The 25,457-nt window shown below is 48.9% G+C and overlaps 1 protein-coding gene and 1 long non-coding RNA gene across 2 annotated transcripts; one reads left to right on the top strand and one right to left on the bottom strand.

Annotated features, from left to right (window-relative positions):
* Positions 1-1,306: 1,306 nt before the first annotated feature.
* On the bottom strand, positions 1,307-4,204 carry LOC128849876 (uncharacterized). The gene is made up of 4 exons (XR_008447492.1): positions 4,155-4,204; positions 2,638-2,856; positions 2,164-2,261; positions 1,307-1,662 (listed from the first exon to the last, which is right to left on the bottom strand). It is a non-coding gene; the product is annotated as an uncharacterized LOC128849876 (long non-coding RNA).
* A 31-nt stretch (positions 4,205-4,235) lies between these two features.
* On the top strand, positions 4,236-21,456 carry LOC128849836 (hydrocephalus-inducing protein homolog). Its single transcript, XM_054052462.1, is given in 12 exon segments — positions 4,236-4,268; positions 4,462-4,587; positions 6,221-6,274; positions 6,276-6,347; positions 7,907-8,041; positions 8,732-8,931; positions 10,275-10,399; positions 13,435-13,636; positions 15,234-15,414; positions 17,733-17,832; positions 18,841-18,959; positions 21,217-21,456. Coding segments are annotated over 12 exon segments (1,587 nt in total).
* Positions 21,457-25,457: the final 4,001 nt, after the last annotated feature.

Raw genomic sequence — 25,457 nt, 5'->3', positions numbered from 1 at the left:
GGCCACCCTGTTTCTGATCCAAGCCAGGATGCTGGTGGCCTTCTGGCCGCCTGGGTCACTGCTGGCTCATCTTAAGCCACTCACAACCACCACCCTCAATGTCCTTCTCTGCCAGGCAGCTTTCCAGCCACCCTTCCCCAAGCCTGGAGCGCTGCACGGGGTCGTTGTGTCCCAAGTGAAGCACTCGGCGCTTGGCCTCGTTGAACCTCATCCCGTTGGTCTCAGCCCATTGATCCAGCGTGTCCAGATCGCTCTGCAGAGCCTCCCTACCCGCAGGCAGGTCGACACTTCCTCCCAGCTTGGTGTCATCTGCCAACTCGCTAAGGGTCCATTCAACCCCCTCATCCAGATCGTGGATAAGGAGATTGAGCAGAATGTGTCTGAGCCCTGGGGAGATGATGACCTGCTGCGTGTACCTTCCCCGGCACCAAGGTCGGACTGACAGGCCTGGAGTTCCCTGGATCCTCCCTCAGATCCTTCTTGTAAATGGGTAGACATTTGCCAACCTCCAGTCTGGTGGAACTTCTCCAGTCAGCCAGGGCTGCTGGAAGGTGATGGAGAGGGGTTTGGTGAGCCCTTTGCCCAAGGGATGAGCCGCTTCCTAGAGCCCCTCTGGGCATCAGCCTTTACGCTCTTCTGCTGCCGCACACATAAAGGCCAATGCATGCTGGAGCATTCTCTATATCCCTGTGACTCTAAGGGTGACTCGATTGTCCTCCTCCTTGTGGGGAGGAGGAGTCTGTCCCATTTCTCCACAAATTTACCTTTATTCTCGCATTCAGCTTTATTATCACAGAGCAAGGGAGGGACCAGAGCTCCCAGTGACCCCGGGCGAGGCAGGGACCCCAGCTCCCCCCGTGCTGGCCCCTCTCTCTCCACTCTCCAGCCCAGCCCGGGTCTTTTCCTTCCGCTCCCTGTGGCCGCACACCCAGCCCAATCCTCCAGCTCCCGGCCCAGCAGGAGGGAGCAGCTCTGGGCTGGGATCCCCCCGATTCCCTGGCCCGGCAGCCCATCCAGCAGAGTCCCTGGGGGAGCCCAGGAAGGGGAGTGCTCTGAGGGCTTTGCTGTCCCCAGGCACGGATCCCTGTGGAGTCCCAGGCTGGGGTGGCTGCAGCAGGGACAGTGATGGCAAAGCACGGAGAAGGGAGCAGGAACGGCATTGTCACAGCCTTTGCTGAGTGGTTCCTGCCACTTCAATCACTCTTCTTCAAAGCATTGTGCTGGGGCGGAGTGTCCCTGGAAGGGGATCCTGGACTTCATGTCTCTTTGGCAAAAGAGCTAAACAAGTCCCTAAGGGACAGCGATGGGAAAGCACGGGAGATTGGCGCAGAGAAGGAATTTCCACAGCCTGTCATCTGTTTAATAATTTAATAATTCTTATCTCTGTATAACAATTTTATCTGACACAATCTCTAATGGTTTGTCTTTAACAATAGATGCTAAAATCTGATACCCCTATGCAACACTGTAATAACATTTTCTAAAAATGTAGAATAGATAATTACACCAATTCAATCCCTCCTAATAATTCTTCTTCGCAGGTTTTATCTTGGGCCGTCTATCCCCCAAAGGAGGGATCCTCCACTTCATGTGCATTCTGTGAGAGAGCTGAGGGCGTCCAGGGAGAGTCCACGGCAGCTGTGGTTCCACGTTCACCTGTGCCTGGAAGAGAGAAAGCGAGATCCAATGTAGATTTCCAGCAGCCCCACCCCACCAGTGCAAGGACAGCTCTCAAGTGTGACCGGACATGGGAAAGACCTGGACATATTGAAGCCCCCCAGGGGAAACAAAGGATGAAAGGGATGCATGCGATGGAAGAAGCAAAGATCTTTCGTTCCTTGCTGGAGACAGAGAGAACTTGTCCTGCCACAGCACTCGCTCCCGACACCACCTTGGGCAGACAGAGCCTCCCAAGACAATCAGCGCTATTGCACCTCGGGGTTCCTGAGGAACACTGGGCACGGGACGGGATCAGTTCTGCCTGGGAGAAGTGGCTCCTCTTTTGGGTTAGCAACTAATTGGACCGGCCTGGTGCTCTGCAGGAGAAGCCTGGATCATCTTTCTCCTGGTTCCACATGGCCACTCTTTGAGTAGCACAGGCAAATCCCAACTGCAGTCCCTAACGCAGCTGCCCTTTGCAGAATCCCACCTGCAGCTGCTTACCTGGCTCCCGTGGCTCAGACTCCTTCCCTGGTGCCCTGTGTCCGAGCGGCCGCTCCTATGAGCTCTCCTCTCTGTGAGCTGCCAGCGTAGCAGGTGCCCTGTGGGAAATGGCGGGAGCTGCCAGAACGGCCATGGCACATCTGGGCACAAAGCTGCTCCCCAGGTGTGACCGTGCCCTCTGGGACTGGAGCACACGGACTTCCGAGCCACCCAGATGTGCTGCTACTCCAGCTTCCCAGCAACCCAGGTGGTAGCTTTGAAGGCGCTTTCCCAGGAGGTGCTGAGGACTGGAGTCTCCTTCCCTCCTCCCATGGCAAACACCAAGTGCAGCTGCACTGCCAGAACGGCAGCAGAAGAGGTTCCTCTTGTCTCCCGGGCTCCTGTTCTGGCCAGATTCCATTACAGGGCAGGGAGGAAGAAGGGAAATGGTTGGGCTTACTTTTTGGATTTCTGTCTACGTTCCATGAGACTTACTTGGGAGCTTTTGAGCTCAGCCTGCACAGATCCCAGCTGCTCAGTGACCTGCTTCAGCGTGCTCAAGATCTGCTCCATCTGATTTGCCAGAGCTCGATCTCTCTCCTTCAGCTGTTTCTCCCTTCTGGTGTCGCTCCCTTCTGCTCTGGCTGGAGCAGCTGCCCTAGTACTGCTACTGCCGTCTCTCATCTTGGTTCCGGCCGCAGCGTCTGCCCCTGTCTGAAGCACAAGATGCAGCTTCAAGGAAGAGGGAGAACAAGGCAATGTCCACCCCTCTCACAAACCTGGCTCCTCCTGCCCTTTCTCCATACCGGCAGCATCTAAGAGCCCCGACAACACACAGAGGAGGAGGAGGAAGAGCTGCCATGGATTCCATGCACACAGGTCCAACACATGCATAAGAGCACTTTGTGGCAGCCGCTTTGCAGCTGCCCGGCTTCCTCACAGCCAAGGCAAAGCCGCAGCACTAACGAGGGCAACTGGATGCCCAAGAGAAAAACCCCAAAGCCACAACCACAACCACAGCCGAACGCAGCGCTAAATGCGCATCCAAATGGAACCTAACCTGACCTGCCAGCCTGGGCAAAACCAATCTGCCTTGGGCTGAGGGGCCCCACAGGGCTGTGAAACCCCATCGACCGTACGGAGGGAGACGATGGCTGTCAGCCACCCAGCCTGCACTTCAAGCCGGAGAAAAGCGCCTCGGCATTCTGATGGGAAGGGCTGTTTCTAGCCCTTGCTGACAAGACTGCTGCAGCTCCCATCCATCCCTCCTTGCCAAAAGGCACCACGGCAAAGGCACTCGGCTTCTTTGACGGCATCGCACAGCGCCAGTGCCTATGAAGATGATCCTCTGCAATTCCTGGCATCCTTTTGGTCCCATCGACTCCTGTTGGGCCCTGCTCCTTCTCACACGCACACTCCTGTGCTCACACCTGGGCCGGGCAGTGCTGGGGGCAGAGACGAGGGGTGCCAGGCCTTCCTCACAGGGAGGGGGAAGCCTGGCTCACCAGACAAAGGCAAACACAAGGTTCCTCCCCTTCACCAAACCCACCCAAACCATGGAACCAGGCACCGTCTTTGTGCAGAGACACAGCCAAGAAAATCCTGGTAAGAAAATCAACCGAGCCCAGAGACTCTGAGGAGCATCTGGCTTGTGTTCTCCTGTCGTGGACACGACTCTGGAACTCTGTCGGGACAGAAGGGACTCTTGCAAGAGAACGGCTGCTTCGTTCTTCCCCACCCTGATGCTGCCCCCAACCCACAGCTTTTTCCCTCAGCATCCGGACGGGCTTCCTGAGGATCCGGCTGAGTTTTCAGGGTTGGAGGAGAGCAGGCAGGGAGGAGAAAGAAGGTGAAAGCACCCTCCAGGCTCGAAAACCACTGCCACTGATGGTTAAGGTCCCAGCTTCCACAGACAAAGATGTCCCGGAGTTGCTCTGAGACTGTGCTCTTCTCTTTCCTCTTGGAAGAAGAACAGCTTCCAATCTAGAGACAGGCTGATGAAGTCTGCCTACCTTGGCCTGAGTCTTCTCTGACTCCACTCGGTAGCAGGAAGACGGATAGAGCAGAGATTCCCAAAAGTCTCACATCGGATCATGAAGGAGAAGCTAATGGGTCAGAGTCACTTGGTTAGAGCATGTGCATTGTGCTCTAGATCATTGATGTACTGCTGTTAAATATTTCAGCAGAGCACTTACAGGATTCCAGGATGATCCTAGCATGTGACAATTTGCCTCTGACAAATTATCCATCAGTGGCACTTCAACAAGAAAAGCCTTTCTGAACCAATTCTCGAGCTCTTGCTGATGTTTTCTGTTTCAGATGACTCCTTCTGCTTTCATGAAGGAGAAGTCTCTAACCACGAAGCAGAGTCTGGCTACCTCTCAGGAGTTGAAGCTGCCCCGGATTACCCAGCTTCGCGATATAAGTGAAGCATCCCATCACAAGGTAGACTTTCCCTGCCCCTCCCCTTTCCATTTGGTGTGGTGTTTGTAGAGGGTGTGTGCTTGTGACAGGCTTGCCTCGAGGTCGTGCAAACACCTCAGTGACTGGGTCCCCTTGTCCTTTCAAACTGCTTGTGGCAGTGGATTCCTTCTGCAATCTGCTAGGGGAGAGGGAAAGTGTTTTTCACCGGTCAGATGCTGAAGGCCTGCTCTACCCTAGGCCAATATAAAAAAAGTAAAGCTGGTGGGTCTTGCTGGAGTTAGCTCCCGTCTTAGCTACCATGGCTAATGCATGGTGCTGGGGGAGGGCTGGGTCAGTACACACGAAGGCACGACCTTGCCATTTTCTGTTCTCTAGCTGGAACAGCCACTGCATGCTTTGGTGTAGTCACTATCAAATGCCTGGAGTCACGACTCCCTCAGTGGTGGCAGCATTGGTCTTTAAAGGCTGTGGGTGCTCTGGTAATCACTCAAGATTTAACAACACAGATTGCATTAATGTTTTGGGTTGTAACAACTTATGGGACCCTTAGAAAGGTAATAGCTTTGCAGCGTGCGGGATGCTGCCAGATACGCAGAGGAATTGCCCTGGGCAGAGTGGAGTGGATGTGCTTTATCCGGATCAATGGTTTCTCAGGTGTATGTTTAAAGCTACCTTTCTCACGTGACTGCTCAGTGTAGCTGATGGTCCAAACAGGTTGATGACTGAGCTGGGCTGCTGAGCAGAAAATTGCCAGCAAAGAGACTTGTGAAAAAAGGGTTAAGGGTTGCTCCAGATTGCACGGGAGATTGGGAATGCATGAAACGAGCGCACAAGTAACTGGCAGTGTGCTGCAGCTGATGGCTTCAGCATGACCGGGATCTCTGTTGAGGAGCAGGGTGGTAACAGCGCAGCTGGAAGTGGAGAGGCAAAGCAGAGAGGAATTTTCTCAGAGTAATGCCTCAGTCAATATTTGCTGTTAGCGTATATTTTCAGGCATGCTTCTGCAGTGGTATTAAAGAAAATAGCAGTCACAGAATACAATAAACCATCTATTTAAAGCTCATGTAAAAGGAGATGCCAAGCCCACTCTTACTTATAGCCTGGCTGTGAAGATCTGAAGCTTATCACCAACCAGCACTGACCTCACTTATCCTTTCCCTAATGAGTGTTTTACTTCCTGGGGTGCTGATTCTAGGCTCTGTACCATAAAAGTTATTGCGGGCCATGTGTGGCTTAGTGCCTCACTCTTGGAGTAAAGCTCATCCCAAAATTGTCTCCCATAGAGTCTCATGTAAGTTCTTGGGTTTCACTTGCTCCTTGAGTGCATGTGGCTCTTTCAGTAAGTGCTCTGGAGCTGTGTGACCACATCAAGTAGAGAGCTCAGCCGGAGGTAAGCATTGCCCCGTGTTTTTGAGAAGGAAACTTCTTAGAGAAATGCCTGTCGAAAGAGATTCTTAGTTTGAGCCTGCTTAAGGTGATCCAGAAACTGTTGATCAGCTCAGAACCCAGGTGGGTGGGCTCCTGTTTCCCCAGAATGAGCCAGGCACATGTGCTCATCAAGGGTCACTATTTCACAGATCATTCTTGGGTTCTTGCTCGTTAATCTTCCTCCCAGCAGCTGAACCTTTCACTGCTGTCTGTCTTGTGTCTCCAGTTCTCAACAGTTGACCTGGACCGAAGCTTGTTCCAGCCTCTCCCATCGGAGGTTGGAGGTTGTATTTCAGAGCTATGTCCCTCATGAGGTCTATGAAATGCCACTGGTTCTGAGGAATGTAGACAAGGTAAGTGGTGTGACGTGAAGGTTTGATATTACAGAATCACAGAACAGTTTCAGTTGGAAAAGACTTTTAAGATCATCAAGTCCAACCAGAAGTCCAGCCCTGCTAAGTCCACCACTAGACCGTGTCCCCGGGTATGACGTCTATTCATCTTTAAACACCTCGAGGGATGATGACTCAACTACCTCCCTGAGCAGCCTATTCCAATGCTTGACAACCCTTCCAGTAAAGAAATTCCTCTTAATATCCAACCTAAATCTCCCCTGGTGCATCTTAAAGCCATTTCCCCCCATCCTATCCCGAGTTACCAGGGAGAAGAGACACACCCCCACCTCACTACAGCCTCCCTTTATGTCATTGTAAAGAGTGATAAGGTCTCCCCTCAGTGTCCTTTTCTACAGACTGAACAACCCCAGCTCCCTCAGCCACTCCTCATAAGTCATGTGCTGGAAAAGAAGAGTGATGCCATCCACATGCTGCACAGCGCATCTAGAATAACACGTATCACCATCTTTATTTTGAAGGTGGTTGTAATCTTCCCATGCTGTGGTTTCTCCCCTGATTTTGGCCATGCGTTTGTGGTTTCTTACCCAAAGGAGCTTCTCTGGTCACCATCTTTCCCCTTGAAAGACCTGGATTGATGGGAATCTTGAGGGCTGTACAGTTCTTATCTGCTCTCATGCATTACTGGGAGTGGGGAGGAATGCCCAGAAATCCAGCTTGCCTGTGTTGGCAGCTGCCTGGCTGCCAGAGCCTCCGGAGGGCCAAGACTGGCTTTTAATAATGAAGCCATACTGAGTCAGTGTTAGTCACGTATCTCAAGGCAGAAGGTGCCCTTGAATCCCATAATTGATAGGCAGAGCCTAGTGGAGTCATCTGGCATTCCGTGATTTCAGTAAGTTGACTGCTCTCATCTTCTGCATCAGTCTTTCCCTGCAAAGTATTACACTTCTCCCTCATTTCTTTACAGCCCCCTTGAAATTTCCTTAGCCTTCTCCTTGTTTCTGGAGTTGTCTCTCTGTTCTATTCTGTTCTTCTTTTTCTCTTCTTTAGCTTGCTTCTACTTCCAGTAAGGCCTCAGTGTCTGCAGTCTCCTTCTCTTATTGCTCTTCCTGCATAGCCCTGTAGCATAGTGGCTTGACTGCCCCACTCACACCCAGTTTGTTAGAAGGGAATTTCTTCCTTGCCCCAGGATAACAAATAACTCTTCTACCTTCAGAGAATGCCCTCTGGAGGGCCCTTCTGTAGGCGTAACTGCATGGATGTGTGCAGGCAGAAGCAAGAAGGTTCTTTGGGTTGGTTGACGATGTGGTTGTAACTCAATACTGCTGGTGTCTTCCCTGCTTCGGATAGTGCTTCCCTTGCTTTCCTGCTGGTTCTGGCCTAGAGCTGTTTGCCCAGACAGAAGGGATTCAAGTCCACCCTTGTGTGGTCTGTACACGTACCTCTGGAGTGAAAGGTGCTCTGGAAGGGTGGCCGAGGAAGGATTTTTCCAGGGTGTGGCCAGGTCTCTTCTCATGTTTCTACAAGTGCAAAATTATAGTTTCATGTCTTTCCTGTAGGTTCCTCAGCGGCTGAAGATTGTCATGGAGAGCTCACTGTATTTCAAGCTAGATGTCCCCAGTGGTATGTGCCGTAAGGTAGCACCTGGCATGACTACATCTTTCCACATCCTTTTCACCCCTGAGGAGAACAAGGTGAGCGTGGGTGCCCCAGGAGATTCATAGTGCCTTCAGTGGAAGATGAACCTGCAAGGCTGGATTTAGAACGGGCTTGTGGTGTGGGTTTTGAGGAACTGTCCTGGTTTCAGTGGGGTGAGACTGGATCTAGAACTGGGGGAAAATCCTTCCCCATGGCAAAGATGTTGCTCTCCTGGGCTGGAGGCTATTAGATGTTTCACAAACAGATTTTTCATATTTCACCAGGGATTGACTGTTGACTGTCCATGTGACAAAGTCCTTTTGAACATGAACCTGAGCATCCCCTGCCACGTGACATTGCCACGTTGCTGGTATTAGGAGCCAGTGCTGTGGCACAGCTGGGTCCCTAGTCATGCCTTTATTAGTTGGCCATGGGGATTGAAGCAGGTTCTTGTCACTGCTGTAGTCCCCCGCGTGAAATGACTCTGTTTTGGTGCCTCAGAATCAAAGTATGAGTTAGTCTTGTCTGTTTCTGCAAGTTGCTGTGAAAGCAAATCCACGGGGTTGTTTCTTTCTTGTGAGTTAACAGCCCTGTGCAAGTCCTGTTGCTGGAATGAAAGGTTATTAAGGTAAAAAGTACCATTGTGCTGTTGAATGCTGTGGCTGGAGTCTTAGAAACAGCGTTTTTCCTTCTGCCGTGGGGATGCCACTAAATGCCCAGTGATGAGACTGTTTCTTCCCCTGCAGGATTATTTCCACCAGCTCACCTGCATCACGGAAAGGGAAATGTTTAATGTCCCTATTCGAGCTATAGGTGCTCGAGCTATCCTGGATTTCCCTGACCAGCTGAGCTTCTCCATCTGTCCAGTCAAGTACAGCACCCAGAAAACTCTGCTAGTTCGCAATGTCGGTAATCGGGAGGCCCGCTACTGCATCAGCACTCAGAGGTAATGGAGCTCATCTCTTTTGTGCAAAACACTGTTGTGTGATGATATATGCAGTGTTACAAACTAGGGGACGAGTGGCTAGAAAGCTGCCTGGAGGAGAGGGACCTGGGGGTGTTGGTTGACAGCGATTGAACATGAGCCAGCAGTGGCCCAGGCGGCCAAGGTGGCCAACGGCATCTTGGCTTGTATCAGAAATGGGGTCACCATCAGGTCCAGGGAGGTTATTCTCCCTCTGTACTCGGCACTGGTGAGACCGCACCTCGAATACTGTGTTCGTTTCTGGACCCCTCACCACAAGAAGGATGTTGAGGCTCTGGAGCGTGTCCAGAGAAGAGCAATGAAGCTGGTGAAGGGGCTGGAAAACAAGTCTTATGAGGAGCGGCTGAGGGAACTGAGGTTTTATAGCCTTGATTCTATGATTCTATGATATGTTTGGTAAACAGTAACAAAAAGGAACCAGAGCATCTGAGCTGCTGTGTTGCCATATGTGGCAATGGGCAGGAAGTGGGTTCTGCAGTTCCTTATAGTGATTTAAGCACGATGCAACTGATGACCAAACTCTGCAAGCTGCAGCAAAGCTTTATACTGCAATAACGTATCTCCAAAACAGCATCCAGCAAGACTGATTCTGTTAGGTTGAAGGCAACTTGGCTGCCTTTGGGCTGTCTGAGGTGCTGTGTGGCAGTGACAGCTCTGGGAGCTTGGCTCAGGCAAACCAAATGCTGAGTTCAGAAGTGGGCAAGCTGTGAGCTAGTGAAGGAGGCATTTTGGAATGTGTCAGCTGTTGTGTCTGTTTTAACAAGTGCAACCAGAAATTAATCCCTTCATAAAGGAGAGTCAGTAGCTCTGTTGCTGATTCTGGACATTGTGTCTTTCTTCTGCTGACTGTGGTTTGATTGCTTCTTAGAATCATAGAATCACCGGGTTGGAAAAGACGTCTTGGATCATTGAGTCCAACCATTTGTATTTGCCACTAAGCCATGTCCCTGAGCACATCATCTACCCGTCTTTTAAATACCTCCAGGGATGGTGACTCAATCACCTCCCTGCACAGCCTCTGCTAGTGCCCGATGACCCTTTCTGTGAAAAATTTTATTCTGATATCCAGTCTGAACCTCTCCTGGTGCAGCTTGAGGCCATTCCCCTTTGTCCTGTCCCCTGTCACTTGGGAGAAGAGGCCAGCACCCACCTCTCTACAACATCCTTGCAGGCAGTTGTAGAGAGCGATAAGGTTTCCCCTCAGCCTCCTCTTCTCAAGGCTTGCATAAGTAAGCTGAAGGGAACTAGACTGCAAAAGGAATGTAGTCCCCACAACAGTCTTGGCATCTCTTTTTGTGTTGCAGCCCTTTCTCTGTCAATCCCTCCATTTGGAACCTTGGAATTGGTGAAGCCACACAAGTAACGGTGGAGTTTCACCCGCTGGAAACTGGGGGTCATTCTGGCTCCCTGGTAGTTCACTATGACACGGGTAAGTTTCAGTGCCAGAAATGAGCAGATGAGAGGCAAAGGCCGAGTCCTCCTGTGTGTCCTGTGTCACCGTGTGCTGGTCCATCCCTTGGGACCCTGGTGTCAGCAGGGTGTTCTCCATCCAGCACCCAGGTGACAGCCATCTGCCACCACTCCACATTGTCCTAGCTGGCTTACTGCTCTCTCCAGTTGTACCTCCCCATCCCAGCTTTGCCTCAAATAGCAGTGAAAATGATTGGTGATCAGGGGATTGTTAATGCAGATCCCCTGAAACAGGAATGAGGTTTTGGAATCCTGTTTTTCTGGGACTTGCTCAGTGCCAGAAGGAGGAATATGGATTCTCCATTGCAGTGCGCATACACATGTGAGGAATTTTCTTCCTATATAATGCCATGTTTGCAGTGTAATGTGGGGAATGTGTGTCTCTGTCAGACTCTTCCCAATGCCTTCTCTTTCTTACACACCCCCATTCCAAACACTGCTTTTCTGTTGTCTTGCCACAGACTCTTTTTCTGTGTCACCCTCTGCCTGTGCTTCACAACATCAGCATTCAAAAAGCCAAGACTTGAGGGCTCTTGGGATTTGGCAGGGAGTGTTCACTGCCTCTTCAGATAGGTATAAAATCTGTAGCAGGGTTCCAGAAGCCAAGATCAGGCCACAGAAATGCTGTCAGCTTTGTGAGTCACTTGAAAGGAAACCTGAGAAAAACGTATGGCGTGTTAAAACGCTTCCTTGGTTCAGCAGAGGTATCTCGTGACCCAGAATTAGGCACTTTCTCCATTGCATCTGCTGTGCATTTTCTCTTGCCTGAAGGTTTGGTTTGTCCCTGCTCCTAGACGTTAGTCCTGGGAAGTATGATGTCTTAATCTAGGTGACACTGTGATGCTTGAGCCCAGTGATGAACATTTTGCTTGTTTCGAATTTGTAGAAGGTATAAAATGGCTCCTATGTCTTCTAGGTGCTCTTTACAGCCTTGTGAGTTATCTTAGCTTTGTTTAATATTTGTCATTTGATGACATATTCCCAGAGAATGGTTTATGCCCACTCTGAGAAGCTCAGGTAGTTGGATAATTCTTTCTTGAACGAACTAATGAAATTTCAGAGGAGAGAAGCGCAGAAAGTACCTCGCTTGTATGCATGTAGATAACCTATATGATAGAATGCAGAGGGATAGATCTTTCCCTGGGGTAAATTAGTAGTGACAAGGGAGTTTGGGGCTGTGTGGTTTATACTTTGTGAATTAAAAGACGGAGTGAATTATCAGGGCCAGGATCTTCATGGCTTGCATTAAAACCTGAGTTTCATTCCCTAGCTCCCCTGTCCCAAGAAGGGGCTCTCTCTTCCCAGAACAAAGGTGGTTCTGCTGAGTTGTCTGACTTTGAACTTAAGGAGTCCATCCAGCATGTATCCATCTCTCTCCTCGTGTTGTTGCATGGAGGCCTATTAAAAGCAGTTCTGTCTGCTGGCTGCCTTGCAGTGAGGAGTAGCTGGAGGGTGCTCCCCCGTCTTGACTGGGTTGCTGCATTTGTCAGCTGGGGCCAGCTCTGAGGCTTTAAGCACCACTTTATTGAAATGCCATTTCTAGGGAGTCAGAGTGGCGATGGCCTTCCCCAAAGCGTGTCTGATGCTTGCTGTTTGCATCTAGGAAGCACCTGCATCAGGAGGAGTCATTTTGGTACTAAAGTTTGATCTCAGATGACTCCCAGAAGTTATTTAGCTGGGAAGAATGAAGGCTAGAAAGCTCTGCAAATGAGGGATACTATTCTGGGAGTCTGTTGTGGAGGCTGAAATGGTGGTGGTACTCCAGCAAGACTCAGTTCTGAGTTGATGTGCAGAACCAGAGGCTTTCTGCTTTCAGCTGGGTCTAAGGTGGGAATCAAAGCTGTGCTCACTGTGGTCTTTAAATAGCTTGGCAGCACTCAGTGTAGACAACACGCAGGTGTGGGCAACAGGATCCAGGCTTGCAGGATGGTAATGGGCAGGTTGGTATGGGCCATGGCCCAGCAGTGTCATTTCAACACTTCTTCACAAAGACAGCAAGTGAGGTCACTCCTTTTATAGTGCAGTTAAATTCCCTTCTGTGCCTCATCTCGCTGTGTGCTGCTACTTCACTTGTTCCTCTGAACCTCCCTTTTCTGCCCATGTGCCCCTAGATGTCTTTGCTTGTCAGCAACAAGGGGTCAGGAGAGACAGAGCACTGGTGGCATGCGACGGGCGAGGGAAGCAAGCGGACGACTCAATATGAGTGATAAAGCAAGCTTCGACTTTATTGATTACAGTTGCGGTTTATATATCTTTCACTACATTCTACTTAGTCATTCCCTAAACTTGATTGGTTTGGTTATGCATTTGTAAAACAATCATTTGTTACTATTGCATTCATTTAATCTTATTCCCTCCTGCTTGCAGTTACAGCTGGGGGCCCACGATACATTCCTGCTTCCTTACGTTATGCTCATCCTGCATACTTTCTAGGTCAGCCTGACCATGACTTACTTCCTTATCAGCATGTTTTAACACTCCTCTGGTACATTCCCATTGCAGCTGGTAAATCTCCACTTATGTCAAGCGGCCTCTATGTTATACGAGTCTCACACAGCTTCTCCATAGATCCATGGCCTTGCTCGTTTAACCATTCCTGCATCCATTCTCCAACAGTGGCAGGCCTGCAGGAGACCCTGGGCAAGCCTTGACTGACCTGGTAATCCTCTGTCACCTAAATGACCTTGATCTACAATTCCCAGAGACCTGATGGCAACCCAAAGGCCACCTAGGCGCATCTGAAAAATCTCAGTGTCATTGGTGTCACACTGGGGATAAATCTCTACAAACACACCCAGAAATGGGGTGCTTAAGGTGTAGTCCACGACATCCTCATGCTGTCCACACGCAGCCATCTGGATGTGATAATTATACTGGTCTGTGGAACGGTTAATACTGCAAAGAGCCATAACGCTTCCTTCTGCTACTGGTGGCTTGGTCTCTTCTAGTATCAGCAAGTGAGGTGAGAAAAGGTTCTCCCGTGCTTTGTTCCAGGTGAAGCTATCCACGCAAGCCTTTATGGAGTGGCTGTAGATGTCAACGTCGGGCTGGAGAGGAGCTCCTTGAAAATTGAGAAGACTTACCTTACTCTGTCAAACCGCAGCACTGTGGTCCTCCGTAATCAGAGTGAAATCACAGCCCACTTCCAGTGGAAGTCTTTTGCTTCTCAGGGAAAGGAAGATCAGGAGAAGCTGAGGTTTGTTTGAGAGACTCATTTCAGTAAGATACTCTGCTCAAGGGTAAAACCTTTGTCAAAGGTTATGGCTCAAGGGGTGTCAGTGATCTGGATTGATTTAGGACAAGTATGATTTAGGACACCATCTGCAGTGTCAGGGGATGTCACTGAGCTCCAGGGTAGTGGAGCTCAACGCTTTCCATTCCAGTTCAACCCATGCTCCAGCTGAGGATGATGTTTTGGGGAAGAAAGTTTGATTGCAGTGTTGTTTTGCAAATTCATGTTTTGTGGGAGCACAGGCAACTGAGGTCCAGAGATCCAGGACTACAGGGGGTCCATGAAGCTGAGAAAATATCAGCAGTTGTTACCTGAGCCTTAATATAGCTGCAGGGAACCGAGCCATTGTGGCAGTCACTGCAGTTGCTTCTGCTCTGGTTTTGATAACGCAGCAACTGCTTCCCCAGCAGGGTGCAGGGTGGAGTCCTGTGGCCCAGAAAGCAGAAGCCATCCTGCTGTAGGATGTTGAATTGACTTCCACTGTCCTGGTTTCCAGCAGAATAAGGTGTTCCTTAGAACCTGGAGAGAGTTTGGAGTTGAGGGTTCTGTGGGGAAGGTAGGACAGCACAGGACAGGGAATGTCCATGACTGGAGTTCCTTTCTATCTGCATTTGAATTTAGCTGGGTGTTGATCGCTATACTGTTTATACTGCAGTGCCTCCATCTGTTGCACTTGGAGCCTTCCACTCACCCCCTAGACTTGTACCCTGCTGGTTCTTTATGGCCACGGGACCGTAGTGTGAAGGGAGGACAGCAATGTGCCAGCTCAGAAGCAGCTTCACTGGTGTTCCCTTCCCTTCTCTTGGTTGTGATCTTCAAATACTGGAATGATTTCTGCTACAACTGCCAAGTGTAGGAGAGATCAGCTGTGTCAAAGCTCTCCAGAGAAGGCCAAAAAGGAAAAAGAAAAGATGGTTCAAGGCTAGACTTAAGGGCTTGGATGCAGAGGTGATGCTCCTTCCTTTCTCAGGGCCTCTCTTTTTGTGCATATAACCCCACTCATTTCACTGAGGTAATGCCATGCCTGAATTCATTCATCTGCTTTTCATGTGCTCTGGTGGAAGGCAGTATAGGAAAGATACAGTGTAGAGCTGACTTATCCCTGCAGGTCCAAAAGGGAAGATAAAAAAGTGTGATGCTGGTAACCTCCAGCAGAAGTGCAGCTCTTTCTCCCCTTCCCAGGGAGCACTGCAGTGGGTGCTCCTTGGTCTTCATCTGCCTCCTCCAAGGAGCTCTATGGTAGGAAAAGCCAGTTGGGGTTGTTGTTGGATTTTCCATCAGCTGTGGTGGTGGCTTTGAGCCAGGTTGCTCTCTTGAGGGCTACTGGCTTTCATAAAACCTCTTCTTAGCTTGTAAGCGTGGAGTAAGACTGCCTGCCATGCCAGCGCACAGCACATGGCAATCAGATCCATTTGGGACCCCGTGGCTCAGGGTTAGCCCCTTGCTGAGCTGCTGCTCTTCTTCCCTTAGTGCGTTGCTGCCCCTGTCCTTACACAACAGTGTCTGCAAAGATGTTGCTTATTAAATGATCTGCGTGGTTTGTCTCTCCCCGTGGCTTCAGGCTGTGTCACAAGCTGCAGAGGCACAACGAGAACATGGATTATTTTCTCTTAGACTGCACGGAGAACCCCATTCTCCCAGGAGACCTTCCTCTTCTCTCTGCCATCTTCAAGGAAAAAATGTCACAAGTGCAAAGAGACCCCATGCTTTTCTCCGATGATGTTTTCACCATTGACCCAGTGGTAAGCAATAGCTGAGAACCTCCCTTTCTTCTCCGCCTCTGCCCTGATGAGGTCAATTGGCAGATCCCGCATCAGCTGTTTGGATATCCTGAGAAAGAAGACTCTGGGTTTATCTTGAGGGGCTGGGAGAGCTTGTTGCAAAAAGCAAGAAAAAACTGGTGATTCTATCATACTATGGCCTGAGATGAAGAATGCCTGCTGTCTGAGCTGTGCAAGATCCCTTCTCATCTTGGAGTAGACCCTAGAATAATCCCAAACTCTTCTTTATTTAAAATAGATGAAGCAGATTTTTTTTTCCCCCTTGGAAGGGGATCTCGTTCTCCTCTTGGTTTCTCCTGTAGCCCCTGTAAGGCTGAGAGCCTCCAATGTCAGCACAACAGCAGTTTCACTCCAGTGTAGCTAACAGCACGATGTGACCATGAGATTTATCAGAGTGGTAGGAATATTGTAGGGCACTGGAGCTGATCAGTTGAGCATTAAGAGCATCCTGTGGTGTGTCAAAGCTGGTTAAGGACTGTGTCCCAGGGCTCCTGCTTTGTTACAGTTGGACTATGTATCCACAAGTCGCTTAACCTGCTCTTGAATTCCTGAAGTACGTTAAGGCGAGCTCCTGAACCCTGGATGCCCACAGCACTGAGTCCTGGTACTCCAGGTAGTGATGTCCCTGCAGCATCTATATGGGACCCAAAGGCTCTGATATCCAGCACACTGAGTGCAGGTTGAAGGCTGATGTCACCAGTTTGCTTCCTCAAGCAAGCGTGTTGTCATGTTATAAGGCTTCATTTTCATCCGGTTGCTTCCTGGGTAGAAATATGAAATATATTTTATCTGGCAAATGTGTTTGCTCTAGGTTTTGAGGGGAATCCAAGTGACTTTGTGCTTTCAGACTTCTCTTCTTACTGTGGTGGTGATGGTTTGTTTGTGTTGTCAACAGTTTCTTCCATCTGTTCTTCCCTCTCTTCTGTTGACTCTGAGCAGACTCTACCTTAAAGAGTTATTTGCAGCTGTTGCCCAATAACTCCCCATGTCACAGCTCTGTGATTTTTGTGGGGATGGTTCTTTGAACTGTAAGTGCTAGGTTGATGAGAAGAGTTACAGTTATTTAATATTTATGCTGGAGTCTCCCATTAGTTCAAGACTTCTGGAGAAGTCAGTGAGGATGCCCAGCAGTAAGCAGAGTTAAAGCCTCACATCTCTGACAGAAAAATAACTGTTCTTTCTGTCTCCTAAATTCCTCATTCCTGATACAGGAGCATTACAGTTGTCTGAGGTGCACATGTTTATGTCAACAATGCATGAAGAGGCATTTGTAAGGCTAAGGGTTGAGGGGATGCAAGTGTCACCTTTGTTTAAACCAGTTGCAAGAAGCAATTGGAGGCTTTACAAACCATGACTGTCTCCAAGACAGCCAGACTCTCAGGGGCTCAACACCAGTGCTGGGACTGTGTCTCAGAGAGAAGAGAGAAGCCAAGGGAGAAGACTGTGAGGAAGCAGCAGACAGTTGCAGACACACTGCTATCACAGCCCAGACTTAAAACCCTGAGCAAGAGTGTGACAAGGAAAAAGAGATTTTTTGTTGAAAGAGATGTGGAGCTGTAAGCAAATCCCATCTCTTCTTGTTTGAGCATGTGTTTAGGGAACCAGCAATGTGTGCACCTTGCAGAGAAAAACAGGATGCATCCAACTCTCAACTCCTTTCTCAGGTCATCTGTCAACTGGAAGAGCCTGCACGCTGGCTGACTGCTCATGGCGTGGGGCAGAAGCAGCCATTGGCAGGAAGGAGTCTGTTCTCCACTGATCCCCCGACAAGAGGCCTTGTTCTATTGGGAACTATTGTTCTACTGAGAACCTTGGCTCACTGGAGTGCATTATGTACTTAGGTACATGTGCAAGGGAAGGGTGTAAGAGGCAGCATCATTGTAAAGAATGGAAAAATCTATTAGATTTGTCAAATGTTTTCTGATCTGAGTTAAAGTGTTCATGTAGCCGTGGTGACACAGGGATACAGTGGAAGGTTTGGAGGAGAAAGGTTCCTTAGACTGGTTGGTGACTCTGAAGAAATCCTGCTTGATTCACTGGAGTGTGAGCCAGTTTGGTTCCTTCACTGTAGCCCAAATTTGACCAAATGCCTCTACCAGGTGCCAGTAAAGGTAGGGGACTTAGAATTTTGCAGCTGCTTCCAAACTCTCTTATAAAATTTGTTGTCAAGTGTTACTGTCTCCTTGCTGTGCACTGATGCTCTGAATAAAGGCTCCAGGGCTGGGGCCGAAAACAAGAAATGTAATGTTTGAAGATAAATTATTTGCTTTATGTTTTAGGAGGGAGACGTCTTGCCAAATTCTTCGATTGAAATTAATGTGATCTTTAAACCTCAAGAAGCCACAGTCTATCAAAAAATGGTTTACTGCGACGTCTCAGGTACGGCTCCTTCATCTCCTGTCAGGCACAGGGAAGGCAAGGCACGGTCTTCCAGCCTACGCTGCTCTAGTGTAATTGCTAGTAAGGGTCAGTGGTGGCCATCCTGGCTCATGCCCACTGTCCCTGTGGTTTCCTGGTAGCCTCCTGTCCCAGACCAACCCTCAGGATGCCTGACTACAAGCTTGGATCACTGATCCCAGAACAATCAAAGCATGGGGTTGTCAGCGTTTCCTCTGCTGTTAGGTGTCTATGAAGGCCAAAGAACTACAGAGAACAGCTTTAATGGACAAGCACTAAGCCCCAGTAGGCCATTTTCCTCCAAGACGAGTCTTTATTATGTGGATACATCACCAGACTCCTGAGGCAGTGGGACGCCACTGTAGTCCCAGAGCCCAGATCACCTCCCACTGTCCTGACGCTGCCGGACCTTAGGTGTGAGCAGAGGGTATCTGTGAAAGGACATCCTTCGGCCAGCATGTGCTTTGCTCTCTGCATGGGAGTTGTCAGCTTGTAGCCCTAAGTCCATGGTGCATATGGAAAACAATATGCTCTTATTGCTCCGAGCTAACAGATACAAATGTGATGAAACAGATTTTTAAGTATACAGTAATTGCACAGGATTTACTGGGCAAATGCTCCCTGCACTAATGACATAGATCTTGTGTTAACAAACTGTCTTCCTGCTCCTCAGCTGCAGTTATTGGAGCTGTGTGAGGAGAGGATTGATATAAAAGGTTGCTCCCAGGGAATTCCTCGCTCAGTGCTGTGCTCCTGGCTCTGAGATTCTTATGCTGGTGATGGGGATGCCCTTCACTTTGCTGCGGGTATCTCCAGGGATTGTGATGGGAGAGCTTTTTTGTTGCAGAGAAACAGGAAAACTACTTGTGGGCAAGCCTTGAGCTGGTCTCGGAGTTACAAGAAACAGAACTGGGTAAATTATGTGTGTTTAGCAAGAAAAAATCCAGGATAACAGAAGGAATTATTGTACTGAAACAAATCTCTCCCCAGGCCGTGAAACCAGGCTGCCCTTGTGCATTGAAGGAGAAGGCATAGAACCCCAGCTCCGTTTAAGCTTTGAGCAGCTGGACATTGGGAAGGTTTTTGTTGGATCAACCAACATCTATGAGGTGAGCAGTTAGGGGTTTACAGGGGTCAGGGGGGATACTGATGGCTCCCTGGGCCGGCCTCATGGACCTGCAGGATTTCTGGCAACTCAAGTAGTTGTTAGCAGGGAATAGTGACATAATAATAAAATCTGGGGCATTCAGAGAATGTAGATGCTGTTTGATGTGGTCTGAAATGTGAGTGTATTGTTCATGAAGACCTAATCCCTGCCTCTGGGCAGCCTCCCTTTGAGATTAGCTGGGAGGCTTCATGCAAAAGAAATCCCTTGACATACAAAAGCCACACTGGGTCCAAGAGCCACTTCAGCCTTGGTACAACTCAGGCTTTAAAGCGAGAAAAGCATTTCTGGAAAGAGGCAAAGAAACTCTGCATATTTGCACACACCCCTCCACTCTCAAGTCTTCTGCAAAAATAAACAAGAAAGAGGAACTGAAAGAGGTAGAAAATGAGGCAGTACATCATTTCAAAAGCTTGACTGTGGCAGGGAAGGACACATTAAGGTGTTTTCTTACCAAAGCATTGTGCTCTGCATTTTTAATGCTGCTACTTTATTGATTCTCTCTCTACCGATTTATTAGTTTTATTACTTGAGAAAATGTGAGTAAGTAGGTAATGCTCTTAGTGCTGCACTAAGCAGCAAGACTGGAGGTAAACTTCAGCTCGGTGTACGCCCCAGAGTACAATTGAGAACTAAGGTGTAAAACAGATGAGAGAAGAGAGCAGTTTTCAAGTCACCTTTGCAGACCTGGAGTATGGGAATATTTTCAACAGCAGCTGCAAGATTAAAAAATCAGGAACATCTCTCTGCTTCTGTCTCAGCTTTTCTGACAGGTTTTGCTAGGACAAAAGTTGGGGAACAGAAATCCAAAGTAGAGAGATCAGCCCATGGAAACGGCAGGGTTTCCGTCTGCAGCATTGAGCAATGTCCCAGCTCTGCTCTGGGTGGATTTGTTGATGATAGTGTGCAGGCAGATGTGGGCGTTCCTTGCCTGACATGAAAGAGGTGAATCTAAATGAACACTGTGGGTCTGTGTCATTGGCTCAAGGCAGCTGATTCCCAGCTGTTTAACAAAATAGGCTTGGTTCTGAATTTGCAGTTTATTCTCATATATTCTCACAAATACATTTGTGGTGACTGTGCCTATTTAGGGAAGAGAAATTCTTTGGAGTAGGTGGAGCTGCTCTGCATCTCCCACTCCTCCTTTGCTGAGGTGTGTGAGCAAAGACTGACAAAGTGTCACATTGAAGGAAAAGTAAAAGAAACCCGAATTATATCCTGTAGCAGAGCTGGGGAGTGCTCCTGAGGTTGATTATAGTGTGGCCCTGAGGTGTCTGCTACAGGCAGTGAACTTGCTGGCTGCAGTGGAAGCTGAACTAGTTCTGCCCTTGGCAGGACGAGACTCACCTGGAGCAGAAGCCACTGAGGATGCACCACACACGAGCCTGCAGCCGGCCTTCAGGGCTCTTAGGTGCAGGGCTGCATTGACAGGGTGATGCTGAGCATGTCCTCTGCACTGCAAGTTGAAGTGGACTGCTCCGTGTCAGTGGAATCATAGAATCACAGAATCATAGAATAATTTGGGTTGGAAGGGAACTTAAAGATCATCTAGTTCCCACCCCCAGCCATGGGCAGGGACATCCCACTGGATCAGGCTGCCCAAGGCCCCATCCAACCTGGCCCTGAACACCTTCAGGAATGGGGCACTCACAGTTTCCCTGGCAACCTGTTCCAGTGCCTTACCACTCTCATGGTGAAGAAATTCTTCCTAATGTCTAGCCTAAATCTGCCCCTCTCCAGTTTATACCCATTCCCCCTCGTCCTATCTCCACAAGCCTTTGTGAACAGTCCCTCTCCAGCTTTCTTGTAGCCCCTTCAGGTACTGGAAGGTTGCTATAAGATCACCTCAGAGCCTTCTCTTCTCCAGGCTGAACAAGCTCAACTCCCTCAGCCTGTCCTTGTATGGGAGGTGCTCCAGCCCTCTGATCATCTTTGTAGCCCTCCTCCAGGCCCGTTCCAACAACTCTATATCCCTCTTATGTCGAGGATTCCAGAACTGGACACAATACTCCAGATGAGATCTCAATAAACCCAGAGTGACTAAAGGCAGAACTCGTCCTGTTTATATCTTCCTTGGCTTCAGCCAAGCAGCAGCACTCAGCCTCTTCTGCCTTTTGCAGATGTTGAGTGTTTAATTAAACACAAGGCATACTTCTGTAGAAAGGAAAGTTTAATGTATCTCTGTTTTCGTTTTCTTGTAGGTGATCCTGTTTAACAAAGGAGCCGTTGATGCTTCCTTCATCTTGGTGCATCCAACTACAGCTCTGGCCTCCTGCTTCACCTTTGTGCCCCGGGAGGGCACCATTTCACCAGATGGACTCCAAGTCATCAAGATCTCCTTCAGTTCCAACATCCTGGGGAAGTTCAAGAAAGCATTCAAGTTCAGGATGAAGGGATCCCCTGAGTTTGTGACTTTGACTATCAGGTCAGGAGGGATATAGGAGCTCTTTGGGCATGTTTGTAGCCACCTTCGGTTAATAACCTCCCACCAACCTCATTTTGTGTTGAAGCAGAGGGAACAAAGGTGTTGCTTACGGTCTTAGCGTAGCATTGCTGGGATCAGAGCCAAGACAAAGAGCCAAAGCTTTTTAACCTTGACTCCAGTTTGAACCCTGAAATTTCATCAGCAAATGAAGTGTGAGGCAAGTGACCGTGCCTTTGATGCTCTCAATACGCAGTGTAACTCTGAAAGTCTTGGGTCCCTGTGGGAAGCAGCTTTGCCTTCATGGTTGAGACAGGCAGCTCTGTGCCTTTCCAGGACACTGTGTTCACAGAGTTTGGCAGCAGCAGTTTCCTTTTGTGACCCTTTTGTACCCCTGTGTGATGACCCCAGGGCTTTAAAGTGATGCTGCCCATGATGGAAAACAGTTTGCCTGGAAGGCTGCAGAGGAAAAGTGCCCAGCCTGGGTAGCCAGGAGCTGGACTGACTCCTTCCCACAGGGAACTCATTTCCCTGTATACCCTGGCAGACAGTGTGATGGTATCAGCTTTGTGCAGTGATGGTCTGGGATGACCCACCTGAGCACGCAGCAAGGCCAGCAGGGCCTGGGAAACAGCTGAGGGCTGAGCCAGCCTGGGTTGATTCGGCAGCCAGAAGCAGTGTTTTTAAAATCCTCTTTTAATAATCCATGCAAAATTCTTCCTAATGTCTAGCCTAAATCTGTCCCTCTCCAGTTTATACCCACTCCACCTCGTCCCATCACCACAAGCCTTTGTGAACAGTCCCTCTCCAGCTTTCTTGTAGCCCTTTTCAGGTACTGGAGGTTTGCTATAAGATCACCTCTGAGCCTTCTCTTCTCCAGGCTGAACAGGCCCAGCTCTCTCAGCCTGCCCTCGTATGGAAGGTGCGCCTGCCCTCTGATCATCTTTGTAGCCTCCTCTGGACCTGTTCAAACAGCTCCATCTCCTTCTTACATAGAGGATTCCAGAACTGGACGCAATACTCCAGATGAGGTCTCACAAGAGAGGAATAGAGGGGCAGAATCTCAAAGTGCTCTGGTGCCTCCTTTCCACTGGTGGAAAAGTACTGATGCGGGAGCTGGGGAGCCCTGCAGCAAATGCTGCCTCAAGGACTGGGAACTCATCCCATGGTCTAGTGCCATTGCAAAAGATAGCCCTTACTAAGAGAAGGGATGAAGGGGAAAAGAAAAACTAATAATAGGAGAGGCAAAGCTCCCTTCTCATGACCCCAGCAGCATGCAAGCTTGTACCAGCCAGGGAATAATGTGGTGTCATCAGGAAAGCTGATGCTAGGTGCTCTGGAACTTTGGGGCTGCCTGTACCTCCTCAGCAGCCAGTCTCCTGGGCTGCTACTGTTGGGAGGGAGGCACTAAATCAAAGCGGTGAAGAAATGAAGGGAATCTGTGGCTGATATTACTGACAGACAGGGGAAATGGATAAAAATGAACTGCCAGGTTAATACTTTGCAAAAGGAGAGTGGTGAACGGTTCTGTTGACCTCAGTAGAGAAACAATTATGTTGGTTTTGTGTTTGGAGGGAAAAAGCTGCTATTTTTGGAAATTAAGAGGGAAGATTTCACAAACAAATGATTTGTTCACCTCTGTCCCTGCCCCAAAATTGATCATGGGATGTTATTGTTTAAGCAGCTTTCTCCTTGTACAAGGGCAGATTTTGCTTGTAAAGATGTGCTGATAACAGGTGAAATAGAGTTTTTCCTGGATAGTGCCCACTGTCTCTGCCCCACCCCCCAATGGCCTTGCTCCTGAGGAAGGAAGGAAGGAGCTGGCAGCAGGACAGTTGTCTTTTGGTTTCCCCATTACCAAATGCAGTTGTCCTTCCCCACCCCCCCACCCCACCCCCCCCCGCCCAATGCCCTCGCTCCCTGGAGTTTCCCACCTACCGGGACAAGCTGAACCTCCCTCTTTGGGAGGCTTTGAGCACTGGATTTAGTCCTTGATGGAGAAAAACTCCCAATTTTTTTAAATGGAGGTGACCTGGCTGTTGGAACTACAAGGGAAGGAATGAGGTTGAGAGTTCAAGTGGTTCCTCTTCCACCTTCCTGTTCTGCAAAGAACCTGATCTCCCTTCATAAATGCATTATTTAATGCTACTGTAAACTACGGTTATTGCCAAAACTACTGCCTTTCCCCCCACTTTCCTGCAGGCTGTACTGTTACTGGCTCTGGTGCCCAGAGCTCTAGGTTGCTTCCTTGTCTGGGCCTTCTTGGCAGTTGTTCAGGTGGAACTTGGGCAGAGATGCAGTACCTTCAGCAGAAATAGCAGACGTTTCCCCCCTTGCCTGGCAAGGATCATCGTTGGCAGTGTCCCAGCATGATCCTTAGTTGTGGTTGGTTTGGAGGTTTTTTCCTATTTTCTCCTGTGAAGTGATGAGATGGAAAGTGTGTCTGCTGCCTTTGCTCTACCCAAAGTCAGCTGTTGGGGCTTAGGAAGTTAGGTCTAATTCCATGAAGTCCCTGGAGAGTGAACTTCATTGTCAGCAGAGCTTTGCTACCAGACTTATCCTCAGGAACTGACTTGGCTCCAAAAATCTTTTTGGCTTCTTCTGCTATGATCTTACAAACAATATTATGGCGTTTTATTCTCGCTTCCTGCACCCTCGGACAGTACCCAATTATATGGGCGCAGGATTCAGTCAAACCCGAACAATGTCTGCAGGTCTTATTCTGGGCTTCACGCCTTCCGCTAGACAGGAATTCCCTGTTGGGGAATTCCCTGTTGGGGTATACGTTTGCCCTTAATTGCAGAGCTGTTAATAATTTTCTATGGGGAATGCCCTTATAATTTACAATCCAATCGTTGCTAATTTTGTCATTTACAAAGTTTCTAATTCCAATTCCCTGGGATCCCAAGTTCGTCCAATTAACAAATTCCCTTTTCCTCCAATCACTAGGCCTCGGAAGAATGGTTTTGGGAGCGGATACTTCCCATTCCGAGGCTGGGTTCTCTCCTGATGTTATCTCAGAGATTCGCATTACAGATCTCGGATCCCATATGGATGGTATCTTATTTTTATCTCCCCCTGCTGTTATCCATAATTTCTCATATTCCTTCTCAATGCTTACCTTCTTTACAAATTCTCTTATTGTCTCATCCGAAGATTGCGCCAGGCGATGCAATCTTCGTGCTTGAATACTGGGGATAATAGCCGATAATCTGTTAATGCCTAAACCGCCATCCCTAGATCTTGAATATAGGATGGCATCACAGGTACCCGGTGGAAGATGTAACCATTCCTTGACATTAGATCTTATCGTTAAGTCAAGGGCCTCAAGATGCGAAGCTTTCACCTCCGCTTGGTCTGCTTTGTAAATCAATTTGGGAATTGCATAACCTTTCAAGATGTCAACCTTTTGTAACGGTTTAAGGGAAGCCTTTCCAATCCATTCTAACCATTCTGATAAGTCCTTCTCTAACTCGGGTTTAGATATTCCAACCCAAGGATTTATTTCAAGGCCCAAATATATATTGAAATTCCTGAAGTCACTTTTTCTGAACTGCTTTTTGACTCTGTGATCACAAGATGCCCAAGCCAGAGATGGTTATTTTCACTGGGATGCCAAACTTACAAGGTCCTGAATGCTTGTTTTTTCGGTGTTTAGAAAGCAGTACTGGAAAGAGAAGGCCACGGATGAACCTAGGTCCCTCTTGCAGGATGCTGGGCTTTGTTCATGTGCAGAACAGACCCAGTGGGAGTCCTGTGAGTAAAACCAGCAGGCACTGCTCACCGGAGTCATAGAATCATAGAATCATAGAATCACCAGGTTGGAAAGGACCCACTGGATCATCAAGTCCAACCATCCTTATCAATCCCTAACCATGCCCCTCAGCACCTCACAGCACATCCACAGCCTTTCCCTCAACCAGTAGTTGCGTCACTTTGTCATAGAAGGTGATCAGGTTAGTTTGGCAAGACCTGCCTTTCGTGAACCCGTGTTGACTGGGCCTGATCACCTGGTTTTCT

This window comes from Cuculus canorus, chromosome 34 (genome assembly GCF_017976375.1).
Source record: "Cuculus canorus isolate bCucCan1 chromosome 34, bCucCan1.pri, whole genome shotgun sequence".
NCBI lineage: Eukaryota > Metazoa > Chordata > Aves > Cuculiformes > Cuculidae > Cuculus > Cuculus canorus.
The sequence above is the reverse complement of the archived record's forward strand: the minus strand, read 5'-3'. Positions and strand labels throughout refer to the sequence as shown.